Source organism: Borostomias antarcticus, assembly GCF_949987555.1.
Source record: "Borostomias antarcticus genome assembly, contig: scaffold_89, whole genome shotgun sequence".
In the NCBI taxonomy this organism is placed as follows: domain Eukaryota; kingdom Metazoa; phylum Chordata; class Actinopteri; order Stomiiformes; family Stomiidae; genus Borostomias; species Borostomias antarcticus.
Window position 1 is genome coordinate 612,718 of NW_028175833.1, and position 27,500 is coordinate 640,217.

Below are 27,500 nucleotides of genomic sequence, written 5' to 3' on the forward strand. Positions count from 1 at the left end.
GTTGGAGGTAGGAGGTAGAGAGAGAGGTAGGAATTGCCTTACCCACCTTCCTCGTCGAGGAAGAGCTTGTTGAACTTGAGGCCGCTGGGCTCCATGCCCACGTAGCGGTGCACGTGCTCAGTCCCGGACTGGTGCACGGCGATGGCGTACTCTAGGGGCTTCACACACGACTGCAGGCAGAACGGCAGCTTGGTGTCCCCCACCGAGTGTCTGAGAGAGAGGGAGGAGAGGGAGGGAGGGGGGGAGGGAGAGGGGGAGGAGAGAGGAGAGAGAGAGGGATGAAGCTGGAGGAGAGAGGAGAGAGAGTGATTTCAGGTTGAGGGACGCTCCTGGGTGAATCAGGTCCTACAGGCCTCCCTCACCTCTGCCCGTCGACCGTACACAGAGACACGCCCCACAGATCAGGACTGAACTTGGCCAGCTGGGGAATGTAGTCCGCTACCTGTACCCAGGAAGGACAGAGAGGCACAAGAACTACAAATCACGTGTACGGTACAATCACACACATTTAGTTGAGGGATGATGGAGTAAGATGAGACAGATTTAGGGATGAGACAAGGTGAGACAGAGAGGATAAAGAGAGAGAGAGAGAGAAAGAGAGAGAGAAGAACAGAATGTGAGTATTAGGGAGGGTAGGAGGGCTGGACCCGCCGGACTCACGAGTCCCTCTTCCTGCTTCTGGACGGTGTTGTAGATCTGGTCGATCTTGGAGGCGAAGGCGTCGAACTCTGGGATGATGAACTTCTTCCTGAAGGCCTGGATCAGCAGGACGATGTTCCCGCCCACACACCTGCCAAGAGGAACACAGGTGAGCAGGACAATGTTCCCGCCCACACACCTGCCAAGAGGAACACAGGTGAGCAGGACAATGTTCCCGCCCACACACCTGCCAAGAGGAACACAGGTGAGCAGGACAATGTTCCCGCCCACACACCTGCCAAGAGGAACACAGGTGAGCAGGACGATGTTCCCGCCCACACACCTGCCAAGAGGAACACAGGTCCAAGAGCACTGTCCTCTTCCCAAAAAACACAAGCATCTTCTGCCAGGCCAAAGAGAAACCAGTCCAGTGTACATGTTTGGCCTGTTCTAGTGGCAGGCAGAGCTACTCATAGTTATATAGTATATATAGTAGAATTCACTGGAACGGTGTTTCATAAGAGCATTCCTCACATAACACACTTACTCCCACTATAAACACGCTGTGTCTTTATAAACACGCTGTGTCTTTATAAACACGCTGTCTTTATAAACACGCTGTCTTTATAAACACGCTGTGTCTTTATAAACACGCTGTGTCTTTATAAACACGCTGTCTTTATAAACACGCTGTCTTTATAAACACGCTGTCTTTATAAACACGCTGTGTCTTTATAAACACGCTGTGTCTTTATAAACACGCTGTCTTTCCAATTCTCTGAAATTGATCTGGAAGGATTTTCACACAATAAACGTTTATGTCTGGATTCCAAATCTGTGCTCAGAGGTTGCAGAGGTTGAGCAGGTTAACTGCAGGACTCATGGAATAAAGACACATGTGCTGTAGCTAAGAGGATAGAAGGAGGAGGAGTATAATTAGCAGAGAGGAATGTGCTCTCTCCCTGGCTCGGCTGAACTGCGCAACAATCCCTACAACCTAACAGTCAGCGCGAGAACAAGGTAGAGCAAGGCTCACATGACTAAACACAACGCCCATTCACCTTCCTTTGGAGGAGATCCGGCGTGTATGTGTGTGTGTGTGTGTGTGTGTGTGTGTGTGTGTGTGTGTGTGAGAGAGAGAGTGAGAGTGGTAGACAGAGAAGAAGAGAGAAGAGAGAGAAGAAGAGAGAGAGATAGACGGAGAGAGTGAGAGAGAGATAGAGGGAGAGAGAGAGATAGAGGGAGAGAGGGAGAGAGAGGGATAGAGTGAGAGAGAGAGAAAGAAGGAGAGAGAGAGAGAGATAGAGGAGGAGAGTGAGAGAGAGAGATAGAGGGAGAGAGGGAGAGAGTGAGAGAGATAGAGGGAGAGAGGGAGAGAGGGAGAGAGGGAGAGAGGGAGAGAGAGAGAGAGTGAGAGTGAGAGTGAGAGATAGAGGGAGAGAGAGAGAAAGAGGGAGAGAGTGAGAGAGAGAGAAAGAAGGAGAGAGAGAGAGAGATAGAGGAGGAGAGTGAGAGAGATAGAGGGAGAGAGTGAGAGAGTGAGAGAGATAGAGTGAGAGAGGGAGAGAGGGAGAGAGGGAGGGAGAGAGAGAGAGAGTGAGAGTGAGAGTGAGAGTGAGAGTGAGAGTGAGAGTGAGAGTGAGAGTGAGAGTGAGAGTGAGAGAGAGATAGAGGGAGAGAGAGAGAGATAGAGGGAGAGAGAGAGAGATAGAGGGAGAGAGGGAGAGAGTGAGAGAGAGATAGAGGGAGAGAGTGAGAGAGATAGAGGGAGAGAGGGAGAGTGAGAGAGAGAGAGTGAGAGAGTGAGTGAGAGAGAGTGAGAGAGTGGGAGAGTGAGATAGTGAGAGAGAGAGTGAGAAAGAGAGAGAGAGAGGGAGAGAGATAGGGGGAGAGAAAGAGAGAGAGAGAGAGAGAGAGAGAGGGAGAGAGATAGGGGGAGAGAAAGAGAGAGAGTGACTGGGGTGGGGGACAAATCCCTGATTAATGCGGAACGCCGAGGGATCTAAGAATAGCTCAGTCATTCTGGCACCTGGTGGTGAGAGGAGTCATCAGAACCATGAGGGGAGGGGGGGGCGAGCTGGGACAGAGGCACCCTAAACCTCCCTCACACCTGTCATCACACCTCCTTCACAGAACTGCCCTGCCCTGCTCTGACCCTCTCCTCCTGCTCTGACCCTCTCCTCCTGCTCTGCTCTGACCCTCTCCTCCTGCTCTGACCCTCTCCTCCTGCTCTGACCCTCTCCTCCTGCCCTGCTCTGACCCTCTCCTCCTGCTCTGACCCTCTCCTCCTGCTCTGCTCTGACCCTCTCCTCCTGCTCTAACCCTCTCCTCCTGCTCTGACCCTCTCCTCCTGCTCTGACCCTCTCCCCCTGCCCTGCTCTGACCCTCTCCTCCTGCCCTGCTCTGACCCTCTCCTCCTGCCCTGACCCTCTCCTCCTGCTCTGACCCTCTCCTCCTGCTCTGACCCTCTCCTCCTGCTCTGACCCTCTCCTCCTGCTCTGACCCTCTCCTCCTGTCCTGCTCTGACCCTCTCCTCCTGCTCTGACCCTCTCCTCCTGCCCTGACCCTCTCCTCCTGCTCTGACCCTCTCCTCCTGCTCTGACCCTCTCCTCCTGCTCTGACCCTCTCCTCCTGCTCTGACCCTCTCCTCCTGCTCCTGCTGTGAGGGTAAGGGTACAGGCCCACCTGTGGAAGAGCTCTCTGTCCATCATGATGTCCACCATGGAGTCGCTCACGGCCCGGCGCAGCCTGGTCATGCAGTCCCTCAGCCGAGGGTCAGAGGTCAACAGCCCCGTACTCTTCAGGGCCTGGAGGGGGGAGGGGTCACAGCGGGGTCAGGACGGGAGACAGGAATAGTGTAGCAGTAGTGGTCAGGAGTTTTTACAGTGGGAGAAATGCTATACTCTATACATACAAATGTACTTATTGTTAGTTGCTGTGGATAACATGCAAATGTGTGTTTGTTAGTTCTGCCCTTCTTCCTCTTAGTAACGGCAGTGAGCGCTCAGCGGCTGCTTGGGTCTCAAATGTCCTCTGCCCCCAGCAGGGTAAGAATAGCTCGGTGATGACAGAGGAGACTCTCTCAGAGGAACTATCCAGAATGAGACGTCCATCTTGTCTCTAGTGTCTGTGCTACTGAGAAGCAATGGAATGTCCGGCTCTCCTGTCCTGAGCTGCACCGGGGAATGGAAGAGTAGATGTGACTGTAACTGCACATTGTTATTGTTATTATTGTTATTTTGTATCCTAGTGTGATGGTAGAACTATCGTCTGCGCTGTGTTTAGTTGTTTGACCCATGTTAAGGGATTTCACACGGTGGGGAGCGAACCTTCCAAAGTGTGCTCGCTAGTCGGATGTGCTAACAACTTCGCCAAGGAAATTATTTATATCAGCCGGGTCGTTAGCACATAATGTCTACAGTCAGGGGCGGGGATCCTGGGAGGGTCAGCGGGGACATGTCCCCCCCAATATTTGAGATCATTAAAATTGTCCCCCCCCCCCAATATTTAGATTGGGGTAGTGGCATTCAAATGACCATACAGCTGCGTAGGAAGATAAAAAATAATCTTGCAAAATTTCAATGTAAATGTCAAAGTTGGACACAGATCCCCGCCACTGTCTTCAGTACGAAGGGAGTGAGCTCCACCAGCTACTCGCTACCACGACCATGACCATACCATGACCATACCATGACCATGACCATACCATGACCATACCATGACCATACCATGACCATACCATGACCATGACCATACCATGACCATACCATGACCATACCATGACCATACCATGACCATGACCATACCATGACCATACCATGACCATACCATGACCATGACCATACCACGACCATGACCATACCATGACCATACCATGACCATACCATGACCATACCATGACCATGACCATACCATGACCATGACCATACCATGACCATACCATGACCATGACCATACCATGACCATGACCATACCATGACCATACCATGACCATACCATGACCATGACCATACCATGACCATACCATGACCATACCATGACCATGACCATACCACGACCATGACCATACCATGACCATACCATGACCATACCATGACCATACCATGACCATGACCATACCACGACCATGACCATACCATGACCATACCATGACCATACCATGACCATACCATGACCATGACCATACCATGACCATACCATGACCATGACCACCTCGCAGAACTACCCTCCCTCCGCCAGGGTTTACGAGGACCCACGATTCAACCCACGGTTTCTGCTGTTCCAGGTTCACGCAGAGTAGCCTAGTTGGCGGAGTGATCGAGGGACGGGCTCTGTCAGACTATTCTCTGTCCGTGGAAACGTTGTCCCTCTTCTAACCCAGCCGGTCTCTTTGCACTGACAGGCTTGTGAACTCACAGAGATGAAGTGAGACACGGGGACTTGCTGCCGTCCGTTAGTGATGGTGTAGAAGAGCATGTCCTCCACTCCAGAGAACAGACCCTTACTGCTCCAGCTCCTGAGACAGAAGAGGTCAGAGAGAGGGTCAGAGAGAGAGGTCAGAGAGAGAGGGTGAGAGAGAGAGAGAGAGGGTCAGAGAGAGAGGGTGAGAGAGAGAGGGTGAGAGAGAGAGAGGGTCAGAGAGAGAGAGGGTGAGAGAGAGAGAGGGTCAGAGAGGGTGAGAGAGAGAGGGTGAGAGAGAGAGAGGGTGAGAGAGAGAGAGGGTGAGAGAGAGAGGGTGAGAGAGAGAGAGGGTGAGAGAGAGAGGGTGAGAGAGAGAGGGTCAGAGAGAGAGGGTGAGAGAGAGAGGGTGAGAGAGAGAGGGTGAGAGAGAGAGGGTGAGAGAGAGGGTCAGAGAGAGAGAGGGTGAGAGAGAGAGGTCAGAGAGAGAGGGTCAGAGAGAGAGAGAGGGTGAGAGAGAGAGGGTCAGAGAGAGAGAGAGAGGGTGAGAGAGAGAGAGGGTGAGAGAGAGAGAGGGTCAGAGAGAGAGGGTGAGAGAGAGAGAGGGTCAGAGAGAGAGAGGGTCAGAGAGAGAGGGTGAGAGAGAGAGAGGGTCAGAGAGAGAGGGTGAGAGAGAGCGGGTGAGAGAGAGAGGGTGAGAGAGAGAGGGTGAGAGAGAGAGAGGGTGAGAGAGAGAGGGTGAGAGAGAGAGGGTGAGAGAGAGAGGGTCAGAGAGAGAGGGTGAGAGAGAGAGGGTCAGAGAGAGAGAGGGTCAGAGAGAGAGGGTGAGAGAGAGAGGGTCAGAGAGAGAGGGTGAGAGAGAGAGGGTGAGAGAGAGAGGGTGAGAGAGAGGGTGAGAGAGAGAGGGTCAGAGAGAGAGGGTGAGAGAGAGAGGGTCAGAGAGAGAGGGTGAGAGAGAGAGGGTCAGAGAGAGAGGGTCAGAGAGAGAGAGTCAGAGAGAGAGGGTGAGAGAGAGAGGGTGAGAGAGAGAGAGGGTCAGAGAGAGAGGGTGAGAGAGAGAGGGTCAGAGAGAGAGGGTGAGAGAGAGAGGGTCAGAGAGAGAGGGTCAGAGAGAGAGAGTCAGAGAGAGAGGGTGAGAGAGAGAGGGTGAGAGAGGGAGAGGGTCAGAGAGAGAGGGTGAGAGAGAGAGGGTCAGAGAGAGAGGGTCAGAGAGAGAGAGGGTCAGAGAGAGAGGGTCAGAGAGAGAGGGTGAGAGAGAGAGGGTCAGAGAGAGAGAGGGTGAGAGAGAGAGGGTGAGAGAGAGAGGGTCGGAGAGAGAGGGTCGGAGAGAGAGAGGGTGAGAGAGAGAGGGTCAGAGAGAGAGGGTGAGAGAGAGAGGGTGAGAGAGAGAGGGTCAGAGAGAGAGGGTGAGAGAGAGAGGGTGAGAGAGAGAGGGTCAGAGAGAGAGGGTCAGAGAGAGAGGGTGAGAGACCTACAGACAGGCCCTGCCAGGACTTGAAAACTATAAACAATAAAATACTACCATAGATAGGCCGAATAAACGCTATTAATAATAATAATAATAATAATATATAATGATCTACAGAGGTATCTACAAGGGAAAATGTAACAATCAATCATATTAATTAATTTAGATGTATCAACGTGTTTTTCCTCAACAGCTGCAGGTACAGGATGCTGTCCCAGACTCACATTTTCACATCCGCGTGGTCAATATCCGTGGGCGTCCTCTGGTGACGGCTGGGTGGGCTTGTTGTGTTGAAGCATTGTGAAGGTTGAAGGTTATTAAAACTGTAACTACCGAACACAAGTCTTTTAGAGGCATCTCTGATCAAACACTCCACGGCCGCGGAGTTAGAAACACGCAATATGTTCAAGCAGTGCATGTCCACTATTAAGAGAGAGAGAGAGAGAGAGAGAGAGAGAGAGAGAGAGAGAGAGACCACCGCGGCTAAAGACACTAATCGATAATATAAAAAGCGTACTAATAATGGTACACGGATTTGATGGAACACAATTTAACTGAACTGCGGTCTGCGGACACCTATGAGCGCTCGCTTGAATCCCCGTTACGAGCTGACCCCGAGCTGAGAGCTGAGCTGCGACATCAGAGATCACAGCGGACAGTCCGGCTGCTGGACCAATCACAACACTCTCACAGAGACACATGTTGTCAGACTTGGAGATGATTAACTGAAGGGTTTGGCGTTATAAATTAAAACAAAACAAAGTAGGCTATTATCTGGACAGTTGCCAAAGTAATACAATTATTACAATTCAACCAACAATGGGTGATTTCATGATGCAAGTTCAGTTAGTTGTTGAGAAGTCATCAAGGTAATTTCCAATAGTGCTATGGTGAAATCACGCTCCAGCGGGTTTGATGCTAATATAATATAATATAATATAATATAATATAATATAATATAATATAATATAATATAATATAATATAATATAATATAATATAATATAATATAATGCTCCAGCCAGTGAGATTATGTCAAAGAGACAACTGCTGGTCTGATAAGAATAAGATAAACAACCCCAAAATTGCACAATGCCAGTAATCACTCAGTGTTTATTTCATCATGTCAGTTTGTTCAGCAGGAACAACCTTATTTAAATGTCAGGTTGATCAGTGCATTTCACCGAGCAAACACAGTACTGCTTATTGATGATCAATCCACATCATTTGGCCTACACACAGTTATGAATATTGCTCCAAAATGACCAATATAAATAATAAAAGGCTTATTAACAGTTTTCACAGCATAATAGTAAAAATATACAAGATTGAGCCTCCTCATACATGGTCTAATTTTCCCAAAACAGACATATAGAAATAAATTGAATTTACTTTTTTTTTCAGATTTTGCACATATGGTCTACATTCTATAAGTGTAAATTCAGATCAACACACTGTTAAAGATAGATAAAGCTGACCTGTGGTGTCCTGGGTTAGGGTTAGGGTTAGACAGGGTGTGCTACTGGAGCCTGGGCCACTCAGAACCCTAGCCCGGTATCACACCCATGCCCAAACCCCAGGGCTGGATCTACCATGACATTTCGGGGAGGGCTGGGCAATCAGACATATTTTTGTTTTGTTTATTTACTGCATTCTCCATTTCTATATGACTCAGATGGGTGGGCGGGATCAAAGTAGCCTGACCCCGCCCCCCTCTATAGCCCAACCCCCCAGGACCCCGCCCCCCTCTATAGCCCAACCCCCCAGGACCCCGCCCCCCTCTAGAGCCCAACCCCCCAGGACCCCGCCCCCCTTCTAGAGCCCAACCCCCCAGGACCCCGCCCCCCTCTAGAGCCCAACCCCCCAGGACCCCGCCCCCCTCTATAGCCCAACCCCCCAGGACCCCGCCCCCCTCTAGAGCCCAACCCCCCAGGACCCCGCCCCCCTCTAGAGCCCAACCCCCCAGGACCCGCCCCCCTCTAGAGCCCAACCCCCCAGGACCCCGCCCCCCTCTAGAGCCCAACCCCCCAGGACCCCGCCCCCCTTCTAGAGCCCAACCCCCCAGGACCCCGCCCCCCTCTAGAGCCCAACCCCCCAGGACCCCGCCCCCCTCTATAGCCCAACCCCCCAGGACCCCGCCCCCCTCTAGAGCCCAACCCCCCAGGACCCCGCCCCCCTCTAGAGCCCAACCCCCCAGGACCCCGCCCCCCTCTATAGCCCAACCCCCCAGGACCCCGCCCCCCTCTAGAGCCCAACCCCCCAGGACCCCGCCCCCCTCTATAGCCCAACCCCCCAGGACCCGCCCCCCTCTATAGCCCAACCCCCCAGGACCCCGCCCCCCTCTATAGCCCAACCCCCCAGGACCCGCCCCCCTCTATAGCCCAACCCCCCTGGCCCCCTGTGCCCCCTAGCTCAGCACCCCCCAACCTTTTTTGCACCAAGGACCGGTTTCATATGGACAGCGTTTCTAGTCTAGCGGGCGGGGCGTTCAGAACGGGTCACTACACGCTCTTGGATGGACGCGGCATCACCAGCTTCAGCCCGAGGTCCACCACGCAGGACGGCATGTAGGACAGGGGGATCCAGAGCAGCTTGGCGTCCCAGCCGGCGCTGTAGCGCGTGCGGGGGTGGGCCGCCGTCAGGGCGTGCTCCATGCAGCTGGTCACTTTACTCAGGTCCGAGTCGCAGACGGCGTTCATGATGAGCCTCTGGACCTGGATGTCTGGGTAGATGTTGGTAGAGAGAGTGATGTGAGAGAGAGAGTGATGATACCGTTGATCCACGTTCACATCCAGCATCTCCTACACAGAGGATGCTCCATGCTGGAGATGCTTCAGTATCAACTAACTAATCCCTTTATCCTAATCCCTAGTTGTTCCTTCATCCCTAATCCCTCACCCATTAACCCTAGTCGATACAGTCAGCAGAGTTGGAGTTGAATCATTCATTGACAGTTCAAGTGTCTCATACTGTAGATCATCTAGAAAAGAATACAGCTTTATTGTTCAACCAAGGCTAAACATTTGTTTTTGGTCACCTAAAACAGTTAGAAACACCATCAAACACACGATATGCAACACTTCAACAACATTGAAGAACACAGACTGCCATCGAAGTACATACAGACAATAACCTACAGTACAGTATAGGGGTCCCTCAGAGTGGAGTTTTAGGCAGGCGATGAAGCAGACGCATACTCACACTTGCTCAGGTATTTGTCTCCGTAGCTGGCCTGTACCTCTGGGGTCAGCTGGTTCCAGAGCCGGTGCAGCTCTCTCTCGATGGGCTCCAAACTGGTCACCTGAGTCTTGAAGAAGCCTGGCTCGATGATGCACACCTTGATCCCGAAGTAGTTGATATCCCTCCTGTTTAGATGGAAAATGTCTGCTCATATCTTGCCATGTACTCTAGGACACAGGCCGATACCTTGGTCTTTCAAATGCCTCAACAGTGCTTGATTGAACTCGCCAGGGTCAAATAGACAGATCACATTCAATTAGTTAGTATCTGAGGTGGTTTTAATTTACCATTAGTTAGCATTAGGGACTGTTTGCGTTGGTTTCATTGCAGTCTACTTGGTCATCTAAATCGAGGTGGTGTGGTGGGTGTAGACAGCTGGTTGTCATGGTACCTGAGGCAGTCGGAGAAGGACTCCACAGCGAACTTTGAGATGCAGTATCCGCCCCCGTTGGCGGCCACCCTGCCCAGCACCGAGGCCACGTTCACGATGCGACCTTTGCCCTGCTTGATGAGCGGCAAGAAGATCATGGTGGTGGCGATCACGCCGCCCATGTTGACCTTCAGCGTGCTGTGGAAGTCCTCCACCTTCATCCACTCAGAGGGCCCCATGGGTAAGGAGCGGCCCGCGTTGTTCACCACACCCCACAGGCCTGCCGCCCACGGTAACGCCGAGGGTCGGAGAGGTCACGTTAAAGACTCAAATCTCACACGGCTTACTATTACATGAAACATTTTTGTCTAAGCTGCTACACCCGCTGTTACAGCACCACCCCCCTGAGCTGCGTCTCTCACCCTTGTCTCCGACCTCCTTCTTGGTCCACTCCATGGCCTTCTGGATGCTGTCGTTGCTGGTGACGTCCAGTAGGACGGTGTTCAAGCGCGGCCCCGCTGCCCTCTTCAGGTCGTCGGCCCCCTTCTCCGTCAGGCAGCCCGCCAGCACGCGGAAGCCCTTCTGGTCCAGCTCCCTGCACAGCAGGTTCCCAAAGCCGGAGTCGCAGCCGGTGACGAAGACATACTTGTCGGAGATGTTCTCTATCCGCAGGCTGTCGCGGTACAACCACACCAGAGTCCACAGAACCGCCAAGGTGCCGAAGCCGTACAGATACGCGTTCTCCATCCTGCAGGTACGGGAGAACAGAGAGGGAAGGGTTAAGATGGCCTGTTGCTGTCAAGAATAGAACATGGTTTGAGTTGGATTGAATGTTTGGAGCTGAATGCAGGCCTTTATCTGAAAGTGTTATCTTTCAGTGAGAAACTCTCACGTTCCTTTGTGAATATCATGCAGTAATGTCTTTATGAATCAATCTATCAAACTTAATTCATCTTGTGCACCATACAGTAATGCTGTATATAGTCAGTCTGAGTGTAGTCAGTCTTACCCATGGATGTACCCTAGCAGCTCATACACAGACTCCATATCCATGTTGTGTCCGGAGAGGTGGAGATGGCCCTGAGAAGACCTGCAGATGCCGGAGTAACTGAAAAAACACATTTCAAACGTCAGTTTTACCAATACTAAAGACATGATGATCTGCTTTCTAATACTGTGGGTATTACAGGGCATGTCAATATGTACTGCACATCCATGGGTTAGGTCAAACACAGGTTTTAGTTAGGACCTTTTTATGCGTCTTTGAAAGGTTCTGCCAGAGAGATGAGAGTTTACATTACATTAGTCATTTAGCAGACGCTTTTATCCAAAGTGACTAACAATAATTGCATTTAATGTAGGAAAAGCCAATGTACTACTACTTGCCAGAACTCACAAGTGCATCTTCTTTCTAAAACAAGTGACTAAGAGCATAATCTAGTGTTGAAGGCAAAGTGCAAGAATAGCAATCTCAAATACAATAGGTGCTTAAGAGGGAGGATCATTGTAGTACTTCTTGAGTTTAGTCCATTTGACACGTGTTCGAGTACTACTCAGTACTACTACGCACCGGGGACCTTAGTGGACGACATGCATAAGATTACATAAGGCAGTAGTTTAGAAGCACATGAGAAATCTTTAGATAATGCTCTTATGGAACAAAGAGAGGCATTGCCTGGAGGGCAGGGCTTTAGGGAGGGAGGCCTGTGATTATTTGGTCCAAGCTTGGTAAGCCTCTCACTGCTCAAACCCTTTTAGCTTTCATGCTTATTAGTCAGAGAGAACAAGTGAGATGTCATGAGAACACAAGAAGAGAACTTGCATCTTTAGAAGTTGGTTGGTTGGTTTACATCAGTTGATTATTGAACCAACTAAAAGTATTACAAAGAAGCACTTGTTGATTGCATGAGCTAAACGTACTGGTCCTCTGTGTTGCAATGTGCTGACGTGGATGAATCATGTTCTTTTAAATGTATGTTTTTAGAAGCTATAGACGAACTGGCCTCATTGAGAGTTGTAAGAATAAAACCAAGGGCTGAAGCCTGGATAAATGATGACATTATCGAGGCTGTTAGGATGAGGAAATAAGAAATATGGTAATTTCAGGGAAAACATGATCAGAGTTGGGCAGATTATGAAAAGTTAAAAAATGAAGTGATCAGATTAGTTGACTGTAGTAAAAAGGCCTAGTTGAATGAGAAAAGTGTTGCTATAGAAGCTATGGAAGTCCCTTATGCAGCTTGGTTACAGTAACAGGTTAAAAACAAGTAAATAAGCAAAAGTGTATTTGTATAGCACCCCTCTCAGCACGAATGCACAGTGAATGACGAGTGCTTCACATCAGGTGCAGGTAAAAAAATAAATAAAAGTGCATAGTAAACAAAGTAAAAAACTAAAACCAGTAACATCAGTCTAGACATTGGGAACAAGGTATCAGATAAGGACATCTTGTCAGACAGTCTCTACCTCTAGAGTTACTTTTCTCAGTTGCCAGCAGGCTGGTTCAGAAGCTGCCTGGCCTGTCAGGAGAGAGTCACGCGCCTCACTGTTACTTCTCATGCGCAGGGCCTCTCTTTGGACTGGGTGTCTGGGGCAGCTGTGCTTGAGAAACTCAACCGGCTCAATAGGTCCAACGCCACTGGTTCAGACAATATTCAGCTAGATTCTTAAGACCTGCAGCTGAGATTCATTTAATTTAATTTAAAACCTTTATTTATACTCATAAAATATCAACAGACCAAATGCTAACAATTAATAATAATTAAAAATGCTTACAGGTCGAAGTACAAAGACATGGATTTAAACTCTGTGACTGAAGGAAGTACCTCAAGCTTTAGAGTCTGTTGTAATGTATTCCAGGTATAAGGAGCATCATGGGAAAAGCAGCCCTTCTGAGTTCAGAATGCACTCAGGAACCCTGAGAACAAGCTGATCGTTTGATGGGGTCTGGTAGGGGCCAAGACTCCAGTCCAACAGAGATGAGAAGTATGGTGGCAGTTACTTTTATGGCTTTGAAAATAAACAGATACCAGTGATACTGTAGTTATGCCTTAGAGAAAGAGATGGCCTTACAGTAAAGAACACAGTGGTGTGTCATATCTATCACCCATAATAAATCTTAGGGCGGAGTGGTAGACAGAATCTAAGGGTTTCAAGGTTGTCACAGAAGCATGTCTATAGAGTATGTGTGTATCACCCATATTGTTAATATGTCTACAAAGCATGGACATTCCCCTAGTGATCTCAGGCTTGCTAGGGTGATTCCACTTCACAAGAAAGGGAGTAAGCTGGACCAAGGAAATGATATGCCTGTCTCCATTTAGTGTGTTCTGTTAAATATAATAGAAAATGTGATTAGTGTACAGAGTTCCTGTACTCACACAATCTGTTATGAGTTCCAGTGTGTTCTTTGTAAATCCCACTCCACCGATACTTGTTAATTTAGTATGTGATGTATTGAAGTGGTTATTATAATACTGTATAATTAGCGCTGTGTTTTATAGCGAAGTATTGAAGTGTGGATATATTGATATATGATATATTGATTGATAATTGTATGTGGATGTATTGTTCTTGTATTGTAGATCTGCTGCCTCTGCCCCCCCCCCCCCCCTTCGAGGGACCAGTGTAAATAAGCCTTTGGGATTTGTTGTGTCACTGACCTTTTCTGTTTTAATGGATGATGTTTGGCTTGCTCAAGCAGAGCTGTATTGTTTAATAAAAAAATAAGCATTTCGTTTTATATGACCTTGTATGTGTTTCTTGCACTTTGTCTTGATGCTTGTAAGGTCTCATGTAAAGCAATTGAATTGCCTTGTTGCTGAAATCTGCTATACAAATAAACTTGCCTTGCCTTGCTGATGAAATTCTTCAAATAAATTCAATCAATCAGTCAATTGACCAAGATGCAGGTATTGCACCATGACCAGCTTGACTAAGATACTGCTACGCTAGGAAAACCCATGGAAGCTGATTTACTTACCAAGAGTAGCTGTATCTCATTAAATAAATGAATGAGTAATTTAACAGACACTCTTATCGAGAGCGATGTACAAAAGCAATTACAGTAGGCTTAAGTGCCTTGCTTAAAGGCACATTGACAGATTTTTCACCAGCTTGGGTATTTGAATCAGTGACCTTTTGGTTATTGGGACCCAACACCCTTGTCCCCTACGGTAGGCTGCCTGTTCTCATTTATACACCAGGGACATGGGGCAAGATGCAGACACCAGGGACATGGGGCAAGATGCAGACACCAGGGACATGGGGCAAGATGCAGACACCAGGGACATGGGGCAAGATGCAGACACCAGGGACATGGGGCAAGATGCAGACACCAGGGACATGGGGCAAGATGCAGACACCAGGGACATGGGGCAAGATGCAGACACCAGGGACATGGGGCAAGATGCAGACACCAGGGACATGGGGCAAGATGCAGACACCAGGGACATGGGGCAAGATGCAGGCACCAGGGACATGGGGCAAGATGCAGACACCAGGGACATGGGGCAAGATGCAGACACCAGGGACATGGGGCAAGATGCAGGCACCAGGGACATGGGGCAAGATGCAGACACCAGGGACATGGGGCAAGATGCAGGCACCAGGGACATGGGGCAAGATGCAGGCACCAGGGACATGGGGCAAGATGCAGCACCAGGGACATGGGGCAGCATAATAACTGGAACTATACCTAACATACATCTTTGCTACTGTGTTCCGCATGAAATCACAAACATGAAACTCATTTCTCTCTCCCAAATGTACAGATATGCATGATTATGACTGAACAGAATAGGTCATACTTATATTAGCTTTGTTTATTTCGCGGGGCTAGTTTTAATTCATTCAGCATTAATGTATTATCTTTTTACATTCTTGTATTTCTTACATGACAGTTGAAAAGTTTGCTTGGCGAATTACAGTATGACCATCAATGATCTTTTAAAAGGCCATACTGATAAATCGTTTTGGATGATCTGTTTGGAGGACTTTTCACATACTATGCAGCCATCATATAAACATAATGACACTTCAAAGATTATGGAAATAAATTATCTCAAACAAATAACAAAATTTTAATGACATGGTTTTTGCTATTTTTACACATTACAGTATATTTACAGGTATATCAGTGATTATATAAAAATAATCATATACAGCAGAAGGGACTCTTACTGTTTGTTGCCAGTGAGCGTGTTTGACCCTCCGGTGCTCCGTCCTGTCCTCTCTCCTCCCTGGCTGCTTGGTCCTGCTGTGTTAGAGAGAGACTCCTCTCTCCTCCCTGGCTGCTTGGTCCTGCTGTGTCAGAGAGACTCCTCTCTCCTCCCTGGCTGCTTGGTCCTGCTGTGTCAGAGAGACTCCTCTCTCCTCCCTGGCTGCTTGGTCCTGCTGTGTCAGAGAGAGACTCCTCTCTCCTCCCTGGCTGCTTGGTCCTGCTGTGTCTGAGAGACTCCTCTCTCCTCCCTGGCTGCTTGGTCCTGCTGTGTCTGAGAGAGACCGGCTGGGAAAACACTTTATCCTCTCAGTTTATCCCTTAAGACAGCTCCACAATTTGTAATCTGCAATATGTGTGTACTAAGTCTTAGCCTATGAGAGTGTTTGTTGTTTGTGTGTGTGTGTGTGTGTGCTTAAAGAATAAATGGACGTGGGAATTTCAGTACCTTCTCAGTATACCCGGCCCACACTAATTAAAAAACATCAAATTATCAGTATTTTAATTACAGAATTTCATCTTCTTTTTTACTATAAGAATACTTAAAGTCCATCTAAAGCCCTCAGTGGCATAACAGCTCAGAACAGAGACAGGGTTGGAAAAAGTTTTAGTAAATCTCATGATTATTTCATCATTTTCATATTCCACTGTGGTATTAAATGACTCTGAAACTGTGACATCACGTACGTGTCTCAGGTAACGTGTCCCATGTTACTGTAAAACCTGTGCATGTAATCTGGTCATTTGGTTTACATCCAGCTCATCCTTGCACCTTCCGCCATCTTGCCTGTTCAATCGCATCATCAGGCTCACTATTTTGTTATTATTACTTGATAGAAATACAGGTCAAATGTTTGTTTTTTTAAATATGAATGGATCTTAAGATACAGTAGGCCTATATCTCATCTGAATCACAGTAGTTTTCCTCACTGCTGCTACTGAAGAATCTAGGGAGAAATGTCTCTAACATCTACAGAGTCTTACCGCTGTGTATTTGATTTCATGTGTTTGTTTGTTTTCACGTGGACACTGTGTAGTTGATAGAGTGAGGGAGACAGCTGCTGCTGCTGCTGCTGTGGCCGTTCAGGGTAGTGGGTGTCAAGAGGTCACACTTAGGCCACAGGGGGGGCCTCTCCTCTGGGGTATCAATGACACATCTCTATGGGACACTATAAACAGACACAACCCAGACTGACAACCAATGGTGATTAAGACATCATGTTAGGGTGACAGGTGACACATCTGTATGGTCACTCCTCCACCAATCTAGCTTCACTAGGCCCTAAACGGGCAGGCCTAGGCGTGGGGGCTGGGCCGAGAGAGCACTATTTAACGTCTCAACAAAACCTTGAGACTTTGATTTGGAAACGGTAGGCAACTCAGCCGGACAGATTGGCTGCTCCCAGCAGACAGACACGCTGATAACACCATGCGGGGAGGGAAGTCTAAGGCCTTGACTTCACGCCACAGCCGCAGCCAGCAGAGAAGCAGGGAGAGAGAGAGACCAGGGAAACATCCCAGAGAAGCAGGGAGAGAGAGAGACTAGGGAAACATCCCAGAGAAGCAGGGAGAGAGAGAGACCAGGGAAACATCCCAGAGAAGCAGGGAGAGAGAGACTAGGGAAACATCCCAGAGAAGCAGGGAGAGAGAGAGACCAGGGAAACATCCCAGAGAAGCAGGGAGAGAGAGAGACCAGGGAAACATCCCAGAGAAGCAGGGAGAGAGAGAGACTAGGGAAACATCCCAGAGAAGCAGGGAGAGAGAGAGACGAGGGAAACATCCCAGAGAAGCAGGGAGAGAGAGAGACTAGGGAAACATCCCAGAGAAGCAGGGAGAGAGAGAGAGAGAGACTAGGGAAACATCCCAGAGAAGCAGGGAGAGAGAGAGACTAGGGAAACATCCCAGAGAAGCAGGGAGAGAGAGAGACCAGGGAAACATCCCAGAGAAGCAGGGAGAGAGAGAGACTAGGGAAACATCCCAGAGAAGCAGGGAGAGAGAGAGAGAGAGAGACTAGGGAAACATCCCAGAGAAGCAGGGAGAGAGAGAGACTAGGGAAACATCCCAGAGAAGCAGGGAGAGAGAGAGACTAGGGACACATCCCAGAGAAGCAGGGAGAGAGAGAGACTAGGGAAACATCCCAGAGAAGCAGGGAGAGAGAGAGACCAGGGAAACATCCCAGAGAAGCAGGGAGAGAGAGAGACCAGGGAAACATCCCAGAGAAGCAGGGAGAGAGAGAGAGAGAGAGACTAGGGAAACATCCCAGAGAAGCAGGGAGAGAGAGAGACTAGGGAAACATCCCAGAGAAGCAGGGAGAGAGAGAGACTAGGGAAACATCCCAGAGAAGCAGGGAGAGAGAGAGACCAGGGAAACATCCCAGAGAAGCAGGGAGAGAGAGAGACCAGGGAAACATCCCAGAGAAGCAGGGAGAGAGAGAGAGAGACTAGGGAAACATCCCAGAGAAGCAGGGAGAGAGAGACTAGGGAAACATCCCAGAGAAGCAGGGAGAGAGAGAGACGAGGGAAACATCCCAGAGAAGCAGGGAGAGAGAGAGACCAGGGAAACATCCCAGTGTTCCATGTGATTGTATCCTTGTCCAATAAATCTATCATCTGCCGCCGCTTCCAATCCCTTGTTGGGTGATTTCATCAGACTATCACAACAAGAAGGCTATTAACATCGTGGTTCATAGACGGTGCTGCAACTCTTATCAAGGCTTAGAAAAAAAATACACAACGCAGAGCAACAGAAGAAGAACGCCAAAAGCCAACACTACTGTTCTAAAGCGTTTGTTAGCCCCCCTTACATATTCCATTAAACTGGTCTCCATAAAAGGAAACGTGCATTTAACCAGTCCGTGCATTGATCTGGGCTCTCTGAACACATCCATCTCTGTGAAGCTGTGGCGTCATAAGCTGGTCTGGAGGGAGGGAGGGTGGTTACCAAACAGACCTGGGGGAGGGGTCACTGGGCTGGGGGGAGGGGTCACTGGGATGGGGGGAGGGGTGACTGGGCTGAGGGGAGGGGTCACTGGGCTGGGGGGCGGGGTCACTGGGCTGGGGGGAGGGGTCACTGGGCTGGGGGGAGGGGTCACTGGGCTGAGGGGAGGGGTCACTGGGCTGGAGGGAGGGGTCACTGGGCTGGGGGGAGGGGTCACTGGGCTGAGGGGAGGGGTCACTGGGCTGGGGGGAGGGGTCACTGGGCTGAGGGGAGGGGTCACTGGGCTGGGGGGAGGGGTCACTGGGCTGGGGGGCTGGGGGGAGGGGTCACTGGGATGGCGGGAGGGGTCACTGGGGTGGGGGGAGGGGTCACTGGGCCGGGGGGAGGGGTCACTGGGCTGGGGGGAGGGGTCACTGGGCTGGGGGAGGGGTCACTGGGCTGGGGGGAGGGGTGACTGGGCTGGGGGGAGGGGTCACTGGGCTGGGGGGAGGGGTCACTGGGCTGGGGGGCGGGGTCACTGGGCTGGGGGGAGGGGTGACTGGGCTAGGGGTCAGTGGGCTGGGGGGAGGGGTCACTGGGCTGGGGGGAGGGGTCACTGGGCTGGGGGGAGGGGTCAGTAGGCTGGGGGGAGGGGTCACTGGGCTGGGGGGAGGGGTCACTGGGCTGGGGGGCGGGGTCACTGGGCTGGGGGGAGGGGTCACTGGGCTGGGGGGAGGGGTCACTGGGCTGGGGGGCGGGGTCAGTAGGCTGGGGGGAGGGGTCACTGGGCTGGGGGGAGGGGTCACTGGGCTGGGGGGCGGGGTCACTGGGCTGGGGGGAGGGGTCACTGGGCTGGGGGGAGGGGTGACTGGGCTGGGGGGAGGGGTCAGTGGGCTGGGGGGAGGGGTCACTGGGCTGGGGGGAGGGGTCACTGGGCTGGGGGAGGGGTCACTGGGCTGGGGGGAGGGGTCACTGGGCTGGGGGGCGGGGTCAGTAGGCTGGGGGGAGGGGTCACTGGGCTGGGGGGAGGGGTCACTGGGCTGGGGGGAGGGGTCACTGGGCTGGGGGGCGGGGTCAGTGGGCTGGGGGGAGGGGCCACATACAGGACCTCTCTGTAGTGAACGCTTCTCCAACTCCTTTGATACGTTTCCTAACGCTTGACTGTAGCCGATTCGGACTGGATTTAGATAAACAGACATGACATTCATTCATCATCACTTGCTTTATTCATGAATGAACAGTGGCAATAAGAAACAACAAAGTTAAAGTGAGCAGATTATGTTGCAGACATGATCGATAAGGATTTCAAATGACCAGAAGCGGTGGAATGTCTGCCCTCGCTGGATGAGGGTACGAGTGACTGCAGCCGGACAGGCATAGTTAGATAAGGGAACCAGCGATTGCAGCTGGACAGGCAGGAAGGCAGTCAGTTGGCCTGAACACATTACTAGACAACATCAATCCTATTCCTCCATCTTCTGTGTTCTGTGCCAAGGTGACAGGCTTAGTGAGCCTCTGTGATCAAATGCTCGGTGCACTGAGTGCTTTATGATAGAGTTAATAGGCTCTCTGTAAGTGAATTCACCATCAGGGCTGGTTCTGTCAAGTTCTATATTCCATAATACAGATGTAATCAATTTGGGATGGGCAACATGACAGTGTGGGAGGTAAAAGCCCTTCCTGGCTCCACCCAGAGCCCTAGACATCATTCACATGACAATCATCTTATTTGCACTTGAAAGTCAAACAGTCACTAGAACACATCATCTCTCTGAAAAGCCAGATTAAATCACATCTTACAGTTGTCTGTCTGTCTGTCTGTGTCTGTCTGTCTGTCTGTCCGTCTGTCAGTCTGTGAGACTCTACTGCTCTGACTGATATGATGCCTCCCATAACCAACTCAGGACACACTGGTTTACTTTTCTATAAAATATCTCTATGACAAACCAACATTGGACTTATGTGACCACATTCAAAACAAAAACATACATTTGTTACAGAATAGTAACAGAATAGTAACCCTTGAGTACATTTCTTGTTCTATTTCAGTGTAGGAGACAAAAAAGATTGTAGATGAAAAGGTAACTTTCATGGGTTATGCTTCATAAATACTTTCCATTCGTTTCTCAACACAAAAACCCCCCATCATTGACTGACCCTGCTTTAACAGGGACAACAAATAGGTCAGCTTTGTTGGTCTAGATTTCCAGACGTCCAAGGTTAGTCCATCACTCCTTCAAAATCCCAGGCTTCAAAACAAGCTGTCCATCAGTCTTTCAAAATAAGAGTCATGTCTATGAGGAGGCTGCTTGAATAAGAGTCAGTCTATGAGGAGGCTGCTTGAAGCTGGCCCTTGTGAACGTACTCCAGCGCCGTGGCGATGGTCCTCATGTCCATCTCGATGCTGCGCGCCCAGTTCTCCACGTCTCCGATCTCCTGCTCAACACAACGGCACACAAACGTTTGCTTCATCCTATTCAGCTCAACATGACAAAAACATGGATGATTAGTGATTGTGTCATCCTATTAAAAAGCAAGTTAATATACACGCACGCACACGCACACACAAACAAACAAAAAACACAGGCTAGAGGCCTAATCTCCCTGCCTAGAGGCCTAATCTCCCTGCCTAGAGGCCTAATCTCCCTGTCTAGAGGCCTAATCTCCCTGCCTAGAGGCCTAATCTCCCTGCCTAGAGGCCTAATCTCCCTGCCTAGAGGCCTAATCTCCCTGTCTAGAGGCTTAGCCTCCCTGTCTAGAGGCCTAATCTCCCTGTCTAGAGGCCTAATCTCCCTGCCTAGAGGCCTAATCTCCCTGCCTAGAGGCCTAATCTCCCTGTCTAGAGGCCTAATCTCCCTGCCTAGAGGCCTAATCTCCCTGCCTAGAGGCCTAATCTCCCTGTCTAGAGGCCTAATCTCCCTGCCTAGAGGCCTAATCTCCCTGTCTAGAGGCCTAATCTCCCTGCCTAGAGGCCTAATCTCCCTGCCTAGAGGCCTAATCTCCCTGTCTAGAGGCCTAGCCTGCCTGTCTAGAGGCCTAGCCTGCCTGCCTAGAGGCCTAATCTCCCTGCCTAGAGGCCTAATCTCCCTGCCTAGAGGCCTAATCTCCCTGCCTAGAGGCCTAGCCTGCCTGCCTAGAGGCCTAATCTCCCTGCCTAGAGGCCTAATCTCCCTGCCTAGAGGCCTAATCTCCCTGCCTAGAGGCCTAATCTCCCTGCCTAGAGGCCTAATCTCCCTGCCTAGAGGCCTAGCCTGCCTGCCTAGAGGCCTAATCTCCCTACCTAGAGGCCTAGCCTGCCTGCCTAGAGGCCTAGCCTGCCTGCCGAGAAACCTACAGTATCTATCTTATTCTCCTCTTAATGTATTATTTTTATGTCTTACCACAAGGGGGTGCTGTAGAGTTTAGCTGAGGAATCATACAGCCAGACTCTCCCCCGGGTCAGACTGGTGTCTCTGTGATGACTAAGCAGTAAGCTGCACTTACAAAGCTGTGAGGGGCTGGACTGAGGTGACCCCCCCCCCCCCCCCCCACCCACGGTCCCTCAGGGATTCAGGAGTTTCCACGTCTCAGTGTCCCAAACAGAGAGTGACGAGGGGACTGGAACAGCAGTTTGAGATTTCACATCAAGGGATCACGTTTCCATCAGAAGCTTACTCACCTCTGAGGACAATGGCAACAAAGCCAGATATGGAGACGGTCTTTAAGATGAGCTGGTATCTGTGTGCATCTGTGATACTTTAAGAGTTGCAGCTCTTGGTCTTATTCAATGGAATGGATTAGGAACACATTTTAGGGCTAAAAGGCTTTTGAAGAGGTTTTGAAAAGTTGGATGAATCTACCATGAAGTAGTCTGTCTTGATGTCAAAAGGTAATATTATACATCCTTTATGACTCGGCGTATACGCCTACACACACACCCAGTAGGGCTGCAAACTCTGTGAATATTCAAAGTTGGAAACTTTCCATGAGAATTAACAGGAATGAATGGGAATTAATGGGAATTAACAGGAATAAACTTGGAATTTTGGGTTTATTTATACCGACTGTATTTACCTTGTCATACACAGACATAAATATAAACATTTTGTTTTGTCATAGCAGACATGCAGCAAAGATTTCTAATACTAAATGGGTGAAATGTGATAAAATCCTAAAATAATTTTATAAAATAAAAAGGCTACAAAAAGGTAAAAATCTCCAAAATTCCCAAGCTTAAAGTCGCAATGAAATGAAAAAAAGCATTCTGTCCCATTTTGGTTCACATAATTAGTCATAGTGTTCACCTATTCAACGATGTATGGCAAAAAAATTACAAAATTCTACTTTTGTTGTAATCTTATATCAAAGTATATAATTTCTTACTTCCTTGAAAACGGTAGGTCACGTGCAATTATGACAACAGGTACCTTAGATTTTAGGCCAATAATCTCACGACATCCACCCGTCAATCAACGCTATCCTTCTATCGAATCTGTCTAAAGTTCTTAAAACCCGTCCACTTGTCAATGTTCCAATCAAATTCCTCTAAACATATGTCCCACCCTCATAGCTTGTTTGCGTCGGAAATACGTCAAACTACGGAAGTTAGATGATCTCAAACATCCGTTTCAGTGCAACTTTAACTTCCCATGGTAAATGTCCAGAAAGTTTCCAGAAAGTTACTGGACATTTTCCGGCCCTTTGCAACCCTACTGGCCACTCAAGTGTACTGCTCCATACCTTTATTCACCCTACTGGCCACTCAAGTGTACTGCTCCATACCTTTATTCACCCTACTGGCCACTCAAGTGTACCGCTCCATACCTTTATTCACCCTACTGGCCACTCAAGTGTACCGCTCCATACCTTTATTCACCCTACTGGCCACTCAAGTGTACTGCTCCATACCTTTATTCACCCTACTGGCCACTCAAGTGTACTGCTCCATACCTTTATTCACCCTACTGGCCACTCAAGTGTACCGCTCCATACCTTTATTCACCCTACTGGCCACTCAAGTGTACCGCTCCATACCTTTATTCACCCTACTGGCCACTCAAGTGTACTGCTCCATACCTTTATTTCAAGAAAACAACATTTAGATCCTCTTCAGATTCTCAGCCAATGATGATCTCAACAGATCTAAACTTTGCTTGCTATAAAGGTGCAGAGCGTTACACTTGAGTGGCAAGCCCCCTTTTGCAAACATCTCCCACTTTGACTTTGAGTGCAATAGCTCAATAAATGAAATATTATGGTATTGTAATAAATCACCATAGTGACAGAGATACCCGTCTGAGCTGGTCGTTCATTTTAGTGTGAGTGGACTACTGCCTTGTGTATAAGCTCCATTTGTCTATAGTCAAACTATAAGCCAAGTTCATGGCGTCCCCTCTCCTTCTAAACCCAGTCATGGGTTGAGGGGGGGGCGGCCCACCTTCAGGGCCTGGTTGAAGCCCTCCACCATGCTGATCCACTGGGCCGTCTGCTTGGAGAACTGGCTGGCCTGCACCTGCAGGGTCTTCACCTCGTGGTCCAGCTTGCGCTGGTTAACGTAGGCCTGGGCCACCCTGGGGGGGAGAAAGAGAGGTTAACGTAGGCCTGGGCCACCCTGGGGGGGAGAAAGAGAGGTTAACGTAGGCCTGGGCCACCCTGGGGGGGGGGGGGGGGGGGGGCAGAGAGGTTAACGTAGGCCTGGGCCACCCTGGGGGGGGAGAAAGAGAGGTTAACGTACGCCTGGGCCACCCTGGGGGTGGGTGGGGGGACAGAGTGGTTAACGTACGCCTGGGCCACCCTGGGGGGGAGAAAGAGAGGTTAACGTACGCCTGGGCCACCCTGGGGGTGGGTGGGGGGACAGAGTGGTTAACGTACGCCTGGGCCACCCTGGGGGGGGGGGGACAGAGTGGTTAACGTAGGCCTGGGCCACCCTGGGGGGGGGGGGAGTGGTTAACGTACGCCTGGGCCACCCTGGTGGGGGGGAGTGGTTAACGTAGGCCTGGGCCACCCTGGTGGGGGGACACACAGAGCAGCTGTAAAAACAGGTTCACACACAACAGCCCACACCGTTTGTTCTGTAGCAACCTAGTTAATATATTGAAAGTTCTAAAACTGGTGAGCATGTTGTATTTTATGAGTGTGTGTGTGATGTGAGCCTTACAGTGATATAGAGAGAAGTCGTGTCGCGGCTGTCGTGTGAACCTGGATTAAAAGGACTAGTATGTATAAATGGCTTGTAACTTGTAGCTTGTGTCTCAGAACATTGATCTGCTATGGTTATATGAATAAAATATGACTCAATACTTGGGAAATTATGAAATATGAGCAACCATGAAAGGGTGATGATAACACTTCCATAATGAGTTGCAGCAGAAGAGGTGGGGTCTGTGGCACTGTAAGCAGATTTAGTTTAGATTTAGATTTAGATCTAGTTTCGCCACAACTTTCACAATTTCCATACTACTGGTGTATTAGATCATTGTACTAACGTGTCACATGTCACATTCCCTAACAATATGAGCTCTGGGATGGAGAAACAGCAATGTCAACACTAGTGTACACACACATACGCGCACGCCACACACACACACGCGCACACACACACACACACACACACACACACACACACACATACACTAATCTTGAATCTTGAAAAAATCATTTTGCATACCCAACATTGAGGTGGTCCACCAGGGCTTCCGTCAGGCTGGTGGCCGCTGTTATTGCCTCGCGCCTGCGTCTCTCTGCAGGATCAAACCCAACATAGATATACACCTCGTGAGATGAAACCCAACATAGATATACACCTCGTGAGATCAAACCCAACATAGATATACACCTCGTGAGATCAAACCCAACATAGATATACACCTCGTGAGATCAAACCCAACATAGATATACACCTCGTGAGATCAAACCCAACATAGATATACACCTCGTGAGATCAAACCCAACATAGATATACACCTCATGAGATCAAACCCAACATAGTAATATTATATATATACAGCTCGTGAGAGGGGGCAGATATACACCTCGTGAGAGGGGGCAGATATACACCTCGTGAGAGGGGGCAGATATACACCTCGTGAGAGGGGGCAGATATACAGCTCGTGAGAGGGGCAGATATACACCTCGTGAGATCAAACCCAACATAGTAATATTATAGATATACAGCTCGTGAGAGGGGCAGATATACACCTCGTGAGATCAAACCCAACATAGTAATATTATAGATACACAGCTCGTGAGAGGGGCAGATACACACCTCGTGAGAGGGGGCAGATACACACCTCGTAAGAGGGGGCAGATATACACCTCGTGAGAGGGGGCAGATATACACCTCGTGAGAGGGGGCAGATATACAGCTCGTGAGAGGGGGCAGATATACAGCTCGTGAGAGGGGCAGATATACAGCTCGTGAGAGGGGCAGATATACAGCTCGTGAGAGGGGGCAGATATACACCTCGTGAGAGGGGCAGATATACAGCTCGTGAGAGGGGCAGATATACAGCTCGTGAGAGGGGGCAGATACACACCTCATGAGAGGGGCAGATATAACTATAATCACACACGTGTTGTCATGTGAAAGGTGCAGATGTTCTAGACCAGATCCCTGCTGGGTGATGCTATGCCTCTATCAGCCTGATCTGGTTATTCTCATAGTTTATTAGCTGATTGCGACTGACGTTCATCTCTAAGACAACAAATATCACAATAACAACCAATGTTCGTTCTGCTGAAAAGAGAGCATCTTTATCAGCGAACTGAAACATTGCTGGATCAGTCTGTATGTTAGCATAGCTAGCCTAGCTTAGCATCATCACTCTGGATCAGTCTGTGTTGTTAGCATAGCTAGCCTAGCTTAGCATCATCACTCTGGATCAGTCTGTGTTGTTAGCATAGCTAGCCTAGCTTAGCATCATCACTCATCAGTCTGTGTTGTTAGCATAGCTAGCCTAGCTTAGCATCATCACTCATCAGTCTGTATGTGTAGCATAGCTAGCCTAGCTTAGCATCATCACTCATCAGTCTGTATGTTAGCATAGCTAGCCTAGCTTAGCATCATCACTCATCAGTCTGTGTTGTTAGCATAGCTAGCCTAGCTTAGCATCACTCTCCCACCTTGAAGCTCTCTCCGCTCGCTCTGTGTTGCTTGGTGCTCCTTCAATAACCGAGACAGCATTTTGACTGGGTTTTAGATAACTATGCAAATGTACTTCCTGAAATAGTTCTCATTTATCTGATGCAGTTTATCCGTCTGGTGGTCCAGCGAGCTGTTTAGCTCAATCACGCAGTGGTCATGGGACCGGCTCGTTTCCGGGTAGCGTCAGCCAATGATGATTCAGAACAGCGGCTCGTTTCCGGGTCGCGTCAGCCAATGAGGATTCAGAACAGCGGCTGTCGCATGATGATGCGGATCCACGTAATGACAAGAAAACATATTTTTCAACTTTATGTCCATCTCCTAAAGATATAATTAAAACGAAATGATTGAAATGAATAGTTAGTCCCAGGTAATGAGCTGTTCTGGTAGATGCCAGCTAAGACAAGATGAGGCCATGATGAACCCGTCAGAGAGGAATGTCGTGTTGGAAACGATGGACCGTCCAGAGTGGAATCTGTCATTAAACGAACGGCCCATACTGTGTGTCTGTGTGTCTGTGTGTACTGTGTGTACTGTGTGTGTACTGTGTGTAGCCTACTGTGTGTACTGTGTGTAGCCTACTGTGTGTACTGTGTGTCTGTGTGTACTGTGTGTACTGTGTGTAGCCTACTGTGTGTACTGTGTGTCTGTGTGTACTGTGTGTACTGTGTGTACTGTGTGTCTGTGTGTCTGTGTGTCTGTGTGTACTGTGTGTCTGTGTGTACTGTGTGTCTGTGTGTCTGTGTGTGCTGTGTGTACTGTGTGTACTGTGTGTACTGTGTGTACTGTGTCCAAATGAGACAGATAGGAGGAGATTGTTGAGAAAGAAGATTTTTTTTTGTTTTAAATGTTTTTCCCACAGCCTGCAGCATCTTCTCGCCAGCCTGTCTCTTAATCAGTAATAGTGCTGACGCAGTAATGCTTCAGGAGATCAGCTGGAGGAGCTGAAGGGGGAGCTTGAATAAACCTCCTCGGCTTGAAGTGCTGCCAGATAAAATAAGCTCTCCTTGAGGTGCGGTCCGGACTGCTAATGACTCTCTTCTTCTGCTGGGTGTCAGAGAGCTGAGCTGGCAGATCAGAGCAGCCGGGACAGCCAGGCATTCATCACTACTGCTCCTTCTCCTCCCCTC

The 27,500-nt window shown here is 49.4% G+C and overlaps 3 protein-coding genes across 3 annotated transcripts in view; all 3 read right to left on the reverse strand.

The window, feature by feature from the left end:
• The window catches only part of gls2b (glutaminase 2b (liver, mitochondrial)), a 19,009-nt gene extending 11,890 nt beyond the window's left edge, over positions 1-7,119 (reverse strand). The window contains exons 1-6 of the mRNA XM_084463042.1: positions 6,730-7,119; positions 5,056-5,155; positions 3,325-3,446; positions 661-790; positions 363-442; positions 47-210 (exon numbers count right to left, since the gene is read on the reverse strand). Coding sequence (XP_084319168.1) covers positions 47-210; positions 363-442; positions 661-790; positions 3,325-3,446; positions 5,056-5,155; positions 6,730-6,923 — 790 coding nt within the window. The 5' untranslated portion in view covers positions 6,924-7,119. The remainder of the gene's footprint in view (positions 1-46; positions 211-362; positions 443-660; positions 791-3,324; positions 3,447-5,055; positions 5,156-6,729) is intronic.
• Positions 7,120-9,005: 1,886 nt separating this feature from the next.
• Positions 9,006-11,167, reverse strand: rdh5 (retinol dehydrogenase 5 (11-cis/9-cis); the record flags this gene model as incomplete). The annotated part of the gene is made up of 5 exons (XM_084463047.1): positions 9,006-9,226; positions 9,706-9,869; positions 10,136-10,394; positions 10,537-10,862; positions 11,124-11,167. 5 exons carry the CDS (start codon positions 11,165-11,167, stop codon positions 9,006-9,008), a joined length of 1,014 nt encoding a protein of 337 aa, XP_084319173.1.
• An 8,329-nt stretch (positions 11,168-19,496) lies between these two features.
• On the reverse strand, positions 19,497-26,519 carry bloc1s1 (biogenesis of lysosomal organelles complex-1, subunit 1). Its single transcript, XM_084463049.1, has 4 exons — positions 26,349-26,519; positions 24,895-24,967; positions 23,665-23,797; positions 19,497-20,684 (listed from the first exon to the last, which is right to left on the reverse strand). The coding sequence occupies exons 1-4, from the start codon at positions 26,407-26,409 to the stop codon at positions 20,574-20,576; spliced, it is 378 nt and encodes a 125-aa protein (XP_084319175.1). The 5' UTR covers positions 26,410-26,519; the 3' UTR covers positions 19,497-20,573.
• Between the last annotated feature and the right edge of the window lie 981 nt (positions 26,520-27,500).